The sequence below is a fragment of the Apteryx mantelli genome, chromosome 29 (assembly GCF_036417845.1).
Source record: "Apteryx mantelli isolate bAptMan1 chromosome 29, bAptMan1.hap1, whole genome shotgun sequence".
Classification (NCBI taxonomy): domain Eukaryota; kingdom Metazoa; phylum Chordata; class Aves; order Apterygiformes; family Apterygidae; genus Apteryx; species Apteryx mantelli.
Window position 1 is genome coordinate 6,402,976 of NC_090006.1, and position 16,882 is coordinate 6,419,857.

General features: G+C 38.0%; 1 protein-coding gene across 9 annotated transcripts in view; it reads right to left on the reverse strand.

Moving 5' to 3' along the window:
• Positions 1 to 118: 118 nt before the first annotated feature.
• NSD3 (nuclear receptor binding SET domain protein 3) overlaps positions 119 to 16,882 on the reverse strand; it is a 53,407-nt gene continuing 36,643 nt past the window's right edge. For 4 of the 9 annotated variants that reach the window (XM_067312373.1, XM_067312375.1, XM_067312372.1 and 1 more), the window contains 9 exons: positions 16,314 to 16,470; positions 15,526 to 15,728; positions 14,945 to 15,057; positions 13,841 to 14,110; positions 10,157 to 10,273; positions 9,358 to 9,499; positions 8,242 to 8,348; positions 7,343 to 7,547; positions 1,836 to 5,821 (listed from right to left, as the gene is read on the reverse strand). In XM_067312373.1, coding sequence (XP_067168474.1) covers positions 5,580 to 5,821; positions 7,343 to 7,547; positions 8,242 to 8,348; positions 9,358 to 9,499; positions 10,157 to 10,273; positions 13,841 to 14,110; positions 14,945 to 15,057; positions 15,526 to 15,728; positions 16,314 to 16,470 — 1,556 coding nt within the window. In that variant the 3' untranslated portion in view covers positions 1,836 to 5,579. Of the gene's footprint in view, positions 1,144 to 1,835; positions 5,822 to 7,342; positions 7,548 to 8,241; positions 8,349 to 9,357; positions 9,500 to 10,156; positions 10,274 to 10,363; positions 12,520 to 13,204; positions 13,216 to 13,840; positions 14,111 to 14,944; positions 15,058 to 15,525; positions 15,729 to 16,313; positions 16,471 to 16,882 lie in introns of those variants that run through there. The other 5 variants (XR_010886533.1, XR_010886534.1, XR_010886535.1 and 2 more) reach the window with 5 other exon arrangements.

The window sequence follows — 16,882 nt, forward strand, 5'->3', positions numbered from 1 at the left end:
GCTCGTCAGATGGCACTCACGAAGCACCTTCGCACACCGCCAGCGCCAGAGTTGGGCGCTCCGCTCTGCGCGCTGCGCTGACTGCGAAGGATGAGAAAGCATTCATTCCTCATTGGAACATTCAGAACAATTTATTGAAGTCAACCTCAAGCAAAATTTTAAATCAGTGGAATGTCATTAAAAACCTTTCCAAATTAATCCTCACGGAAGCAAAAACACATCTGAATTCCAAAGTATTTGTAAAATAAAAAAGGCAACATCTCAGTAAATATAATGTACAAAAATTATAGGTTCCTACCATCACACACATTCAGTAAGAAGCTAAAATATTACAGGCAATTCTAAATACACTATAACTAGTTGACAATAAGCTATCTATATACAGGTTAACCAAGCTTTACAGGTTTCACACTATGCAAGAGAACATAGGCCAAACAACAAAACCCCCAAAATATTTTATATCTCAAAGTCTATGCGGCAACATCAAGTCATAATACAGTAATGCCCCAGTGGAACATCGCCCGGGAAATTTAACACTACTTTGTTAGTGTCAAGAGCTTCTAGTCAACTTCCAAAAACTCTTAAGATATTGACTTCAGTGAATATTGATGCTTTGCTATTAAAGACTCAAGTGATTTAGTTAAAATAACATTTCACAGAATCTACAAAGTTTGTTACAGATAAACAAAGTCTACAGAAATAACGACTCTACAAAGGTCATTGTTACAGATAAAGATTACATGGAAATGAAAACAGAATCTGTAGGTATCTGTGTTGTGCAATATCACTCGTGTGGAAACAAATGGTTTAGTTTCTCATAGCAACCCCAAGTATGCACATACCCTTATAGAAAACAAAAAAACCTTATTACTAGCCAGTTGAAACAGTTATTTATCATCTTGTTTTCTGTGGCAACATGATCAGTTTAAAAATGAAAGATGACACTACAAATGAGATACAGTTCAACCAATGAATATGAAACAATTTTTTCATCCAGTCTGTTTATAAATCAAAAGTGAACAAGAATTCCTCAAAAATGTTCAGTGCTAGGCTATGCAAGAGATGTCTGGGAGAGGATCAAACACATAGCCATCTTTTTTTCAAGCTGGAAGAGACACCATTAGAAAAGGCAGCTTTCTTAGTCTTGTGCACAAAAAACAAAAACAAAAAACCCACGCAGTTAGTACCACATGAGAAACAGTGAATGAATGAATGGCTTTGGCAAATTCATACGCATTTTCCCTTTTGTTTTCACATTAATTACATAAGTCTTCTATGCAAAGCACAGATACATAGTTTCAGCTTAATAATCCCCCGTCTCTCTCCAGAGCAGTGAGATATCCCCTCACAGGGGTAATAAGGACCTGAGTTTGCCACTCAGGAATAGAATATGATAGGAAACAGCAAATTTTTTCCGAACAACATTTTGAATACATCCAAGGTTTAGGAGTGTATCGCAAGTGCAAATGTTTTTGCTACACAAAAATAAATGGTAGGGTAAAGTTGATGGGAAACTGAAAGCAACAGGACATAGGGTTGGTGTGTCTCATGCAACACATTTCTTCAACATACATAAGTCTGAGACATCTGCTTTGAAAATCTCTCCCATTTGCCATACACTGTACACTGGGAGCAGAAAGTAATTTCAGGAAAGTTAAAGACATTTTCAATGTAGTATACAAAAAAGTTATGTATAAATAAAAAAGCTGTATAAGGAACTGCAGAGCTTCAAGTACATTAAACCCTGAATTCAATGAGGCAGAGGTTTCAATGTTAAAGTGACTACTTCGTACCAGCGTTGGACATCCCCCCCTCTTCCCACCCTCCTCCCCGACCCTACCCAAATATTTCTGTAAAGTTTCAATATATACAGATTTTATGCTCACTGTTAATTATGTCTAGTAATTGTGTCTTTCCCATTCTACCCAGAAATTAAGATATAATAAATTTTTAGCAGAAAGGCCAAAATTTAACATTCCAGCCCTATCATTCCATTTTAACAGATTCTCTAAGACCATGGTGGTGAACACAGAAGGTAATTTGCCCACAAAACCATCTTTAATTGCCTTTGTCCTGAGCTGCAAACGCCTTTAAGTCTTACAGCCTACTGATAAGACAAGTCTATACTAATAATCCGAAAGCTACAATAACTAATGCTTGCACCATGTATTTAGAAAATTGTAGTAACTAGCCATGGCACCATTTGGCCATGGCCTGCAGAACTTCTGCTCTGTGCTAAGGTGCATACTGTATAGTAAAAGCTCCAGTAAACAACAAAATCCTGTTAACTTCACAGAGCAGCTCAGATATTGCATTACTATATAGATAACACAAACTAGAGTCAGGTGTTCACCAGAAACACGATACTATCTCAAATATTTAAGACAAAAGTAAGGGAAAGGTGTGATTGCGTGTTCCAGTTAAGGAACAGCTGACAATTTTGAACAGCGTATTAAAAAACTCAACTGAAAACACCAGCAGCTCTGTAGATTTCTCCTCAACCTCAGCATAAAACGACTACAGCCCTAAACTGCCCAATATTACTTCCTTATCTCACTTGAGAGACCGCAAATTTAATTCAACAGCTGATTCCCCCCTCTGCTGATGCCAGTTAATCAAAATACCACTGTTAAATCTTTTCCTGAAAATGGAATTGCATTATTGTTCTATTCAGTTTATGAAGATGTGGTTAAAATGTGTATTTTAACATTTTGTGTGTTCAGTATATAGAACAAACCCACTACAATTCTCAGTTTACTTTGAATTAGATGTTTTCTTATTTCAGAAAGTTTAAATCTTTCAAAAGATTCACCTTCTCTCCAATAGTGTGAAATCCAGTCCAAGCTTTTTGTTCGTCAGCTGTAAAAGCATATAAACCAATCTCCTGTTTTCCCTGTTAAGTCCAAGCTCAAATGTTGGCTGCTCTAATGAATCATTTTTTCGTAGAAAAATAAAAGGAGCACCTGTGAGAAGTTTGAAAACAAAGTTAACCACGATATCAAATGTCACGGCAGAGGAGTAGCAACAGGCCTCACAACTCTTAGCATCTTACGAAGTTTTTAAGCCTTCTGCGAACCTTCCCGTGTTCTTCGATAACCAGCACACCGGCACGTCGCAGCCGCACACTTCGCGTGGCAATGAGTGGTCGGTGGCTACGGTCTGCTCACGGCCGTTTCAAACGCTCGTGAAGTCGTTCGGGCACCACCACACTATTCCTCTCCGTGCAGCAAGTCACCATTAACACAAAGTGGAAAAAAGCACGTAGGTACACTCACACTATATAGTATTTGCAATATTTAGAATGCTCTGACTTTCCAAGAGAAAAATCATTGGAACATTACCAAGCCTAATACATAATACAAAGTAAACACATCAGGCCTTATAGACACTGTAGCAAGAGCTATGTTTGGAATTTCTGAAAAGGTTAAACACCCTCTGTAAGAGCTTAAAAACAGACATTTATCACACAAAAGTGTTAAGAAAAATAAAATCCTTTTTGTAATTTTTTTTGTAAAAAATACCAAAATATAGCACTGCTCTCAAGCAAGATTAGTGTTTTAAACATTCACTTTAGTATTGATCACAAGAAGATGAAGTGCTCTGTATATCCCATTAGCCCTCTGTACCATAAACCGACCCAAAGAGATACCTACACAACTATGCAATCCAAGACACCCAAAAGCTTGTAGAAAGGCATCTGCAAAGTGTTCAGAAGATGAACTGCCAGATCAGTTAAAATGGCACAGTAGCTGCTTAAAGAGACTGTAGTGTATTTTGTAATTTTAAATTGCACACAAAACAAACATTTGTTCCCTTGTACATAAATTTGAGAAAGAGAAGGGCACCAGCCAAAGGTAGGACATGTTCCAAAATCCCACGGCCCGCTATTTTCTGGAACTGAGATGTCACCATATTCCTGCAGGTTTAGGTAAGCAGTTTTCCAGAGACAAGGTTCTTGAGAATTAAACAGCTTAATTTAGCCAAGTGCCAGCAACACGTATTAACTCCTTTCATTCACGGTTACTTTCAACACCCATTAGCAAAAAGCTATCATAAAGTTAGCTAATATCAGCATACAAATCAAAAGTACACTCTTTAACTATACCGGGGCAGGGGAAGATGCACAGTGCTTTCTAAGATTTCAGGCTAGGGTAGGAGATTCACAGAAGACTAACTTCAGCCTGGGGAAACTTACCCTCCTAGGCTCTTTGCACAGCAAATGGAGAAGGATAGGTTCTTCAGGGGAAAATTCGGACCAGGTGCCTACCTAAGCCACTTCAAAACACTTGCTGAAGGAGCCTGTCTCTCTACTGATTACAGAGGAAAGCCGAGAGATTCATCTCATGAGGTTAAAGTTGGCTGCTGTGAATACACCCCATTATGTAGATATAGAAAATACCCTGTTCATTGAAGAAGTGCTCTTGGGAAATAACTGATTTTCCTTAACTCCATTAATAATGGAGATTAAAGTTAGAAGACTTGTCTCCCTCAGCAAAAAATCTAAACATTCCATCAAAACACACACACATATATGGGGCTGATTCCTTAAGCACTCAAACTCCCTTTGAAGCTAATGGGAGCCTGAGAAGGCAATAAAGAATCACACCAATGTAATTGTCATAAAACAAGTACAGACTTGGCAGATGACAAATACATATGCACAAAACAATCCAGCATCTAATGAAGTCAGCGATAGTGCTCCCACTGGCAGGGTTAAGACTTCAGTTATGAGTGCGCTGCAGTATGTGACTGAGGCCAGAAGGCTCTCCTAACTAGGCAGGTTTTCCAAATTAGGTGGGGCAGAGAAGTGAACATTGTGCAATTAAGCTCTTTCTGAACTTCCTCCTGTCTGCAAACACCACTGATTACAGCTCTCAAGCAAGGAACCATGATTTTTTCCCTTTTAAAAAGTGTTAAACCTTGTGTTACAAACACTTCCAAAAAGCCATACACCTGATTTCTCATAGGGAAAGCTTTACAATAATATTCATAAGTTAACATGATATATAACCTACCTTCTCAAAATGCCTTTAAGAGATAAGTACTGGAATGGAGGCATTTCACTGTCACCTGGTCTGAAACCCACATCTGTCTTTATGGCAGCTGAATGTTACACAGAGTGGGGAGGATTTATTCTTCTCTCATAAACTAGACATAAAAATTACGTTGGCTTTGCTATTTTTTTAAAGACATGCTGACTGATCAAAACCAGATCCTCAACATCCTTTAAAAATTAAATAAATAAATATGTTGCTATGCTTTGCTTTCTACACTCAAAGAACATATTTTAAACAGAATATTCTTCTCACTGTCAAAAGGTCTACTTTTTTTCTTAAGAAGGCCAAGATGTTCCTGTTTTCCAACAGTAAGAGCTGCTGTAGCACATTCAAGGGTAAAAGAAAGACCAAACAACAAAAAACAAACATCACTGCCTGCTTCTGCTGGCTAAGATTAAATGGTCCCATTCCCAGTTCAAACAAGGCGGCTCTGATGATAAAGACTGAATGTGTCAATAGCAGTCTCTTCAAGTTCATCACCTATTTGCCCCTCTTCTCCCCTCCCTTGCTTTTCAAGCAAATTCATTCCTTTGCTTCTTCTACAGGATTCTGTGATTCCAATTTGCACTTTATCTTGTTCCAGTATTCAGGTGCCACAGGAGATTGGGGGTCATGTGTGGAGCAGCAGAGACGGCCATCCAACGCTGATGCCACCAAGGCTCCCTTCTCATGATCTTTACAGAATGAATGAGGGCAAAACTCACAGAATGAAACTGCAGGATTGCTACAGATGTCGCACTGATGCCACGGACATTCCCACTTTCCTGAAGATGGAAGGGGAAGGAAGAAGAGAGACAGGAAGCTGAGATTAGTGCATTTGGGGGCTGGTACTGGCCTTTAATCCTTATTCCATGTAGTAATCGTTCAGAAGAATGCAAACAAAGTTCCAAAAATCAGCTCTTAGTATAGTTGCTAAATCTGCTTTTCACTTGCAAGAATCTGACTGGAAACCATTCTTGGACATTTTGCTTTTTTTAGGCCTCATTTGGCTCAAAACATTGCTGTATATATAACTTGAGCTTAAAATAGCTGTCAACCTCTTTTGGCATCAAGACACCACATCTCCTTGCAAGATGGAGAGTTTGTTTTGTGCATTGTTCTGATTTGTGAACATCTGTTTTATTGTTCTGGAAAGAGTAACCACTCAGATGTGTATCAAGCTTTAGCTGAACTGCACTGTTCTTTAATGTAGAAAACAAAATGGATTAGTTTTGAAAAATAACTGAGAAATGGCTCAAAGTTAGGTAAAAACATATTTGAGCATAAACAAACAGATTCCCCAAACCATTCAGACATGTATTTGAATGACCACGCGCTGAATTGTCAGACAGCACAAGTATATATAATCCAGCTAAAAGTAACTTCAGTGACACTTGGACACAATAGCAAAAAGCTTTTGTTTTTTTCTTTTTGCTGTTGTGTCCAAGTGTCACTGAAGTTACTTTTAGCTGGATTACTGTTGAGAAACAGACGGCACTCTCCTTCACAGGGACATGACATACTGCATGTACAACGTGCAAAGACCCATGTCCCAAAAAGCAAGAACACACACAAAACAAAACCAAAAAACCCTAACTGAAGTTGCTCTTGGTGATAAGATGCAGTCATTTCTTTTTCCAGCAAAAAAGCTATTTTGAGGAAAGCTTCCATGCTTATAATATGCTGAAAAGGCACATAAATTGAACTTCACTCATGACAGCCTTCTGATTAATTTAAGCATAGACTAATCTGTACTTCCAATTATTTTCATTAAAGCCCTTGTAATCAGGAAGATTAAGATGAGGACTTTTAAAAGACCCTGCAACTGGCTAATATGTTGCATTACTGGATAATTTAAGCCATAGCTACAGAGAAGTATACCTTTACGTGGAAAAAAAATCATATAGAAGATACATGCATCAGGATATAGTAGAGAGTTTAAACGCAGTTACTGATTAATTGAGCCTTATATGTTACACTTAGTATGTCAACAGTTTGAACTATCATGGGATTTGCACTTGGCAACCCTAGGAGAGCAAGATGATGCTTATATTTCAATCAAAATAAAAGAAGGAAATTTGATCCAAGAAAGAAAGGCATCAAGAAGAATAATAAAACTATTACAATGCCCCTCTCTCCACTGGTTCTTATTTAGGAATACTACCACCTGATACATTTCTCAAAACAAGCTGTATGGCAAAGACAGATATGCTACGTTTAATATAAATGGATACTGCAATTCAGCTCAGACATCGTCTTTCTGCAGAAAGGAAAAGATCAATAGGAAGCCATATAAATGCTCTTACCAAAAGGTGGTTGAGTCAAGTTAAGGCATAGGAGGTGGTATGCTTTGGGACAGTCCTTTTTATCACACATGACTAGTTCTCCCCCATCTCCACACTGGAAACAGTTGTCTTCATGCATCTGCTTCTGTTCTGTTTTTATTTTCCGTTTCTTCTGCTTTAATTTTGCATTCTTCACCTTTTCCTCATTTGCTGTTGCAAATGCTGTCTAGTGATTACAAACACAACATACAGTTACCTTATAAACCCCCTGCATCGAAATAAATTTAATCAACTTTGGGCTATTTGCATGACATGCTCAAATTAAATCTACTCTGCTTAAAAAAGTTTAAGCAATGAAAGCCATGCAAACGGATTTGAATTAATAATCTGGTAAATTTTTTCATGGTAATATCCAGAGAACGCTTTGCTGTAATGGGAGGTTTATTTGCACGTTCAGTTTCTTTCTCAAAACAACTTTTGTACAACAGCGACAAGATTTGTATCACTACTGTCCCCTGCTAGGGAGGATGCATCGCAAATGCAGATTAACATCAGGGCAAGTAACTTTTTTAGAATAATGCACGACAGCAAGGCAGGCTCTTGAGTCCCCCAAGTATACCTGGAATGTCACAGTGTCATAGCAGAAAGATGACAAGTAAAGTTTTTTGTTTTTTAAAAAGAGGAGGGCGCCTTCAGCACATATAAGACTTATTCCCCCAGCTGATAGCATGGCGGCTGATTTCTCTTCTCCATCCCAGAGGCAACACAAGTTTCGTAACTCTAAAATCTTTGGCGACTTTCAAGGGTGGAAAGCATTAAACAGATTAAGGTAAAAGGTTAAACAAAACAAAGACCTCTCTTTGCCCTCCTCTCTAGAGCTCTAGATTTAGGAGAAGCAGCTTCAATTTTCATCCATGTACCTTTGGGCGCACTCCCAGAAAGCCACTGCAGTTTTCTGCTCCACAATGACATTCAGTCCTACCATTGCCAAGGCAATCCAAATTATAATTAAATGTTAACTCCATTCCTAAAATGTAAAGAAAAACAATTCATCCACACAGATATTGATGAAAGACAGGCTTGTGACAATGACACATCATACAGTCTGTGAGAAATTAGCAGCAATATGTTTTTAAAAGCTCTAGCTTGAAATGCTGCATTGATTTCAGAAACACTGAGTGACAAAGGGTCTCAGGGAAGGCAAACTTGAGAAATTTTTAGAATAGAGATGGATTATAAATTTAGCCAAATTCTGAAGAAAATACTACTCGTTTTTGTTTTATAATCACACTGAATGGTAATTCAGATAATTATAGGGCTAGAGAATCACAGACTTGTTGAGGTTGGAACCACGGGAGATCATCTAGTCCAAACCCCCTCCTCAAAGCAAGTCGACTAAAAGAGGAATCTTTACTCATACTTCTAATCACAAACCTAGTATTGAGATTGTACTTCCTTTTAACTTTTTTTTTTTGTAGACCACATTACGGTAACAATTCTTTTCACATGCTGTGCCAGTATTTTTTGTACGTGACAAATATAAGTTACTCTTTTCAGCATGGGACAAAGTTTCCCTTTTGCTCTTGGTTTTTATGCAAGTGCCAGCACATCTTTACACGTACCAAATTCTGTGTAGATCTGATGTAGGCAGCAGCTATTCTATCATATAGTCTCAGTTTAAACAGTAGACCAGGTAAAACATTTAATGCAGAGAGATTATACCACATCAGATAAATATTGGTGAAAGGATCAATGCTATATGAAATGAAATGTTTACATGATAAACAGTTAACATTGTACTTTGTAGCAAACCCCTTTATTTTTTTAACAGCGGTTTTCCTTTTCAAACTATTTCAAATTATAATTCCTGTTGAAACTAGAACTTATAAATATTTGTCTCCACACCAATGAATGAAAAAGTTCCTGTATATGTCACTGTCATTAAGTAACTTCAGAGAAGAAAGAAAAATGGGTAAGTTGGGAATTTTGCCATTTTAAGAGGAAAGTAATCATGCAAAATAGTGCCGTCTTTTTACCTGCAGGAATATCACAGAGAGCAAAAAGTCCAACTCTAATATCACCATTCACTGTCCATTTCTGTGTTTCACAGTTTGGATTACAACTATGGTTCATAAAACGAGAATAATTCCCCTTTGGGCCAGCATCTATTATTCGGTCCTTCAAACAGAAAGATAAACACGTTTAGTACTGACAAACAAAAAAAGCTTCCCACTAACAAGTGATTATTTATGTCTAGGGCAGCAAAAAATACGCTTATTTTCAATTAGTTAAAAGTGATAAGCTTTCCCTACAGAGTAAATTTTAGCAAAAAGTGTCTGAATATTTGTGCTTGCAGAAGTGAAATAGGCATGGAATGAGCAACATGAGACACAGGCTTCCAATTTCATCTCTTCAACCATTCCACTCAAGAGACACAAAGACGCTATCCTCCTACCAACACCTGATTGCCAGCTGGAAATAAGCTGGCACTGCCATGAACTTTTAACTGGCTGCCTATGTTCCACTGTAAGTTTTACTGAAGAGCTCTGCAAAAGCACTATGCATTGAATAGGTCATATAAACTAATTTCTTCACTCCACAAAAAATTACCCCAACTGGATCAAACCTGAGACAAAATAAATCCATAAATTAGGCATAAACAGACGACTTCAATTTGTGTACATTAGCTAGAAACTAAACTCATGTGGTTCAGTCTAGGCAAAAGTTCTCAGACTGAAGTACCACGTTTCAAACACGGAATGATGATTCTGTTGGATTTTCTACCTAGTTTCAACCATAAACACAGTTTATACTGGATGGAGATGTAATATTTACCTTTGTAACAGTTAACATATAAAAATTGGTTACACTGTTTTCATGGGCACGTTTGATCCGCAACCTGCACTCTTCTTCATCAATTAGCTCACCAACATATTCATTCACAAATTCACCCTGAAAAATAGAGGAAAAAAATTAAAAATACATACTTACTGCTTCTTATGACTACAGATAGAGGGAAGCAGCACAGAAAATAATGCGCTCCCTATCATATGCTGCAATACTCACAAAAAGCATTAAACTTCTTGCATCTAGTAGGTAATAGGTGATTAAGTAGATGTGCACACTGGGTACTTATCATCTAAGCAATAACCCCACTCAAAGTAAAAAAGGCAGCATTGGAAACAACACTGTTTCTGTATTCAATAACAGCTCAAGACGCTACATAAGTCATATCTGGTAGTTCACTAGAATCCTTTTAAGTCTCATGCTTTAAAAAGGATAATGTGAAAATACTCAAAGAATCCTAAGACAACAGGAACTATTACAATGGCAAATATTTTCACTATATAGTATTCAACAGTTCGTTTTTATTAGGACTTTTAATAGTTGATAATAAGCTTTGGAAAGTCTGCAGTAACAAAGTTTTAATGAAACACAAATTATACAAAAACTGACTTAAAATTAATCACTAAAAACATGTTTAAAAGTAGGCCTTCAGGCCAACAGCGTGTCCCCAACTTTTACATAACGGAATTTAAAATAGCTGGGACATGATGATACCTTGATACAAGGGGGTAAATACTCAGCACACCGAGCATCACTTTATCAAGATAGTCAGTTGTTGATGGGTAAAAACACTGTAAAAAATAGCTATTTGATACACTCAAATTCAAGTGTCCAACAAGCACCTGGTATTTCAAGAACAACTCTCACGAAATACAGTACAACAGGGTAACCACCGCTATATTGTCAGCCATGCTCAGGGACAGACGCCTGGGCAAGCTCAGAGCAGTCAGCTCCTCTGAAGGACGCTGAAGGGCTCCAGAGAGCAACGTCTGTCTTTGCTTGACCATGTTCGTGGATGTCAACTCAAACACAAAAGAAGAAAACAGTAAATGGAAGGGGCAGAGGTTGAAATCAGGCAGCTGGACTGATGTTTGCAAGAGGTACCTAAACAACTCAGAAGCCCAGCACTCATTAAGACTGATTTAAGGTTTTTAAATAGCCTGACTCCTTTCTAAAGCACATTCACTTGGATCAAGTCACTTGGATGCTTCTGAAAATCTTAGCCTGAATCAAAAAAAAAAAAAAAAAGTTCCTTGTCACCACCAAGTTGCTCTCTGTTCAGCCTACGTGTTTGGGAACAGCTGCACGACACAACAGATTCATGGACCATTTTCAGTAAAGCTCCTACAGGACACAAATGCATTTCTGTAATTTGCATGTTAAATTCACAGGAACTCTGCCATAAAAAAACAAAACCTGCTATAAACATTTACCATGTACTTGGGATAGGAATAATCATAGTGTATTAAAAGGTTTTTAAACACAGATTTTCTACCCATTATTATTTCCTCTAGCTACTTGTTGATAAGCCAGTTAGGTATGCATAGATTAAAGTCCCAAATGCAGTCAAGAGCTTCCACTTCTAACTGAGGTGGCGGTTAATACAGACTCCTCTCTGAAACCGATTTGATAATACACCTCCAGTATCACCCTTCATAAGGGTGCACTTGTCATTTGAACTGCTACACAAGATTTCTCTATGTCAGATTTCTAGAGACTGTAAACTACATTTCTAAACAAAGCCAAGGAGGTAGATATCTAATGAAAATGGACAAAAGCAAAGAATTCACAGTTGAAATTACTATACATGAGCCCAAAGTTTTCATCCTGACTTTGCAGGATCTCTTTAGTGGATTATCCTACATGCTACCTACACATAATATATAAACATGACATCACTTAATGATTTAAGAATCAGTTTGGAATCTCTTTGCTTTTATCTATACGTTCTGATTACATTTGAAGCTAAACACATCATCCAATAGTGATTATCCAATCCAAAACGTCACAGCAGAATTTCCAGTCTGGAGAGCAGCCAGTTTCTTTCTATAGAGAAGTGCAGTGTAATCCTTACATCAAGTTAAAGTCCACCAAAACTATGCGATGCATCTTCATGAGGAGAAGTTCCAGGACATTTTTGCTATTAAGATGAGTTCAAATTCAAAGTGAAGAAAATAGGAAGGCAACCAAGAACAAAAGAGTTCTCTAGAGCAGATTCTTGAGGATGTGGGTCAAATGACAAAAACAACGTGTCTTCAAGTCTTAAACTGTCCAATTCCATCTGTGGCCATAGCTGCATCTTCCACTTTTCAGGTGTGCTCAGCCATCTCCTTGTTCAGAAACAACGAAGCCTGCATGAGTAAGAGCAAAACACACATCCGTCCATCAGATCCAATCCTCTGCCTGGCAAGTTAAAGCAGACGTGAAATCCAGGCCCATCATCCTCATGCTTGCCTCGAAGTACAGCAAGACTGCAATCCAGTTAGAAGAGGATTCTCACACTTAGATATGCAAGTGTAAGATTTTGTTTTTCCATATCAACTGTCGCAAATCCCACCTGAATCCCAGACTGGTATCCCCAGGAATACAGTGCAGCGATACAGTGTAAAGGAAAACCAAAATGATCCGTATCCAATGACTTTCTGACAGTCAGGGAAAAGTACTCCCATTCCCCCACCTCACTCTGACCTCATCCACTAGCACTCCTTTAAAGATGCCAACCATTCTAATATTTATTCCAAAGTCCTTAATATTTCCTGAGGCTAATCAGTCCTTGCTGCTTTTTGTTTTAACAGCAGCATCACTTCCACCAACAGAAATCTCTGTATCTTCATTATTCTTCTCTGCCTTCTTGAACTTTAAGAACCTTAAAAGTTTGTTGTCCAGTGCAGCCCGATCACCTCAAGCCTTTCATTAATCCCCTGCGAGTTCTTCTGAAATAAATCCAGGCTGAAGAGTTGAACGCCAAGGAGGGTGAGATAGCTGCCTTGTTACCAGACGTCTGTAAGAGTAATACTGCAACCCCTCCCACTCCAAACAATCGGCTACTGGGAAAATGCAGTGAGCATGTTACTGTGTAACATCTTAAAAAGAAAAGGTGAAGGAAAGACTTAAAAATAACCCCCTGAAAAGAGGCTCACAATTCAAGCTGCCCTCCACCCACCCTTTGAGATTCTCTTGTATCTTGTGATTGTCATTTGCTGTGCTTACAATAAGGGTGAGGGGATGAAAATAAAAATAGGCAACTTATTTTGCCATCCCTCTAAGATTTATCCACCTTTTATAGCCTTATTTAGGCAAAGAAATCATTATTATTTTTTTCCAGACTGCTCTCCCCTCTTTTCCAAGTCAGTGAGAAAACACATGCATGCTCTTTCCTCCTAGAGGCATGAGACAGTCAACTCTTCCCCTCCATCAACAGAATTCACAAATTCACAATCAGCTGAAACTTATTTCTGTAAGTACCAGTTAAGACACTTCTGACAGATCAGCTAAGCAGATTTCACTATTACTTCTTCACCTACAAAACTTTCATATCTTTTTAATACAAAACACTGACTTTAAAGTGCTGAAATTTTTGTATGCATTCACTTAAGATACACAAAGTTGCAGCGTTCTCATAAACAAAATCATGCTAATGACTAGCACAGCATTTGTCCTCTGTAATTCTACCTTTTTAATGTTCCTTTTTGTCCTGAGACCCCATCCACGTCGATCAGTTTTTATGATTTCAGCATCAGGGTAGAGTCTTTTGGTGAAACACTGGTTCTGACATCGCTCTCCTGCTGGGCAAACCTGCGGATGGCACTCATACTGTAGCATCCTGTTCAGACACTCTGATTCTAGGCCACAGGGGTTCTCATCAGATGGCTTGCAGTTACAGCGAGGGATTTCTGATAGATCAGCTACCTGAATCTGAACCTTTCCTATTACCTTGTTGGACTGCAGGACAAAGCGAAAAGAAAGAATAAATGATGAAGACTGCACACAGAACATGAAACAGCTTTATTTGAGGCCTGTCATGATCTGACTTGAGAGGGCAAGTAATTATTACATAGCTATTTTTCCACTAAAACCTTTTTGTAGGATAGTGTGTCACAACAAATGTACTTCTCTGCAATCTAAAAGCAAACACATGCATGAACTTTTACAGGTGGCATCTGTTGCCACTCAACTGTTAATTTAATCAGGGGCATACAGTGTTCAGAGAAGCCAGTAGTAAGTCACATAAGTGAAGACCATCAGATAAAATGCATGACTCCAGACAACACAGTATGAGTCACTCCCCAGCACAGTTACTGGTATAATGACTCTTTCAAAATACACAAAGTTTATCAGATGCATCACTGGGATTTCTTTCAACTAAAATTAAAAACATTAAGTGAACACCAAGACCTACACATCCAAAATTGCTGCCAAAAATTACACTCTACAGTAGGTTGAGCAGTCTGCATTTGTACCAGTGTTGAGTTCAGTGTTAACAAATTTTAAGTTGTAATAGCCAGCATTTTTATTTGAGATGGATGACATCAACCTGCAGTCAAAATTCTTTATCTTAAGTAGAACTGACATTCAACTGATAAGTCTTTCACTGATCCTCTGCTAAAAGAATGTTTTATGGTACCATGTAAGGCAGAACAAAAGATTTTGAAAAGAACAGCAAAATGATTTATTTATATTTCCTTAAACTGGAATTGTCGCAAATTTTGCTTGTTTAAATACATAGCTTACTCATGCACAGAATTAAAAAAAAAAAAAAAAAAAAAGTCGACTTACTTTAATATGTTTATAAGGTGGAGGTTTTCTTGAATTCCTTTCAATTTCTAATGCTTCTTTACTTTCTCTTTGTGCTTTCAGCTCCTGGAAGCGTTTTGCTGCTTCTTCAAGTGCTGTGCAAGGGAGTTCAAAATAGGAAGCAATTAGCACCAACTACTGTTAATCAAATATGTACATGTATGTATTTAAATGTATTTTTTAAAAAAGCTAGGAATAGAACTCTATGAGCAAAACACAAGCTAAAAATGAGTTATCGCAGTATATCATGAAACTATCTCCAATCAGGTACTTCTCAGTAGGTATTGAGATACTGAATGATGATCCCATGCATCAGAGCCCAAGCTCTGTCTGAACATTTCTCAATTTGTGGAAGAACTGAACTTGCCCGCAACAATACACAATGGGAAGGCACTTAAAGAAAAATATTTTTATCTGCAGTCAAGGGATCTACATAATGTTTGCAGTTTTACGTGAACACAGAACACTAGTCACATAATATTCCCATGCAGGTTAAGTGGTGATGGAGACACAAACACGTGGAACTTTTGTCATAAACCACTATAAACTTTGTTTGATTTTACCTTTCTTGAAGGTCTTGTTAATACTAGTTTGCCCCTCAGCAAAGCTTTTATCTCCTTCAACATAAGGGAAAACTCTGCCCTGGTGTACCCAATAGTAGTCATGTGAACCAAAGAAAAATACTGGGAAGTCCCCGATATCATGTTTGAGGCCCTGTATGTTGAGAGGCACAGACCTGGGATTGCAGATCTCTGCTGGCCACCACCTGAAAAAGTAGAAAAAGTAGTAAAAATCTCAGTTCTGTGAACCGGAGAAAAAAGTCTTAGCTTCTGAATCTGCCTGAGTTGCAAAGTAAAAGCTACTTTTCCTTTCTAAAAAAACTTCTGTTCTTATGCAGTCAAGGCTCCCTTTGCCAATACCTGTGAAGCACCCTGCAAAACAAAAAGCACTTCATTCTCAAAGTTCTAATTCCAATTTTTGGAAAAGTCTTATAAAAGCACACATGGCACAAGACTGAATTTCTAAGACCACCTACAAATGCTTGCATTCCTGCAAGTGACTAACAGCAAACACAAGCTAGGGCATCTCGATTCTATAAGGCAGTCCCTGATTTTCCGTATCACTATCGCACTCTACAGAGCCATTGTAAGTGCATTCAAGTATCCAGCAATGCCTGGAAAAAGCAGAAGAATTTAATTTAAAAGGTGACATCAGTGTCTGACACCACGTTAGCAAATTAGTGTATTTTCAGTTCTTGTTAACTAGGACTGAGCTGCTTTGAGTTATTTTCATGTAATTCTATACAGTACTTTAAAACTGTCGAAAGCATCAACAAAGATAGTGAACTTGCCTGTAATTTCCAAGCTTGACCCAAACAATCTGCTTGTAATGTAGTTTCTTGCCAGCTTTACAGTCATTGCAATTCCAGCATCCTTCAGGCATTTCAATGTTGAGACACTCAGGGTGAAAGGAAGCTGGGCAGGATTCACAGCACAATAGTTTTCCACCTTTAAACAAAGAAATCCTGCTTGGTTTATAGAAGTAAGGATTTGCTTTCCCCTGTGCATAGCAATTGATATTAAGTTATACATTCTATGCTTTGATCTGCCTCACAGCGAACAAATGGCAAAAGAAAGGGATCAAGTCAAACTTACAATGCTGCATTAAAAAAAGACTGTGCAGGGCACTTATCTAATGTTTAAGTTGTGACTCTTGACTGCATCAAAGGTGAATACAAAAGAGCAAATGAGTTTTTTTAAACATGAGGTACATTGGCACTAGAAGCAACATTCCCAAAGGAGGCACTGCATATGAAAGCGGCAGTGTTAGCTTTTGTGTGGTTTGGTGATAGCCAACAATAAATGATAAATAACAGAATTTTAGGGAACATTTTTTAAATCAACATTGTCATGACTGAAT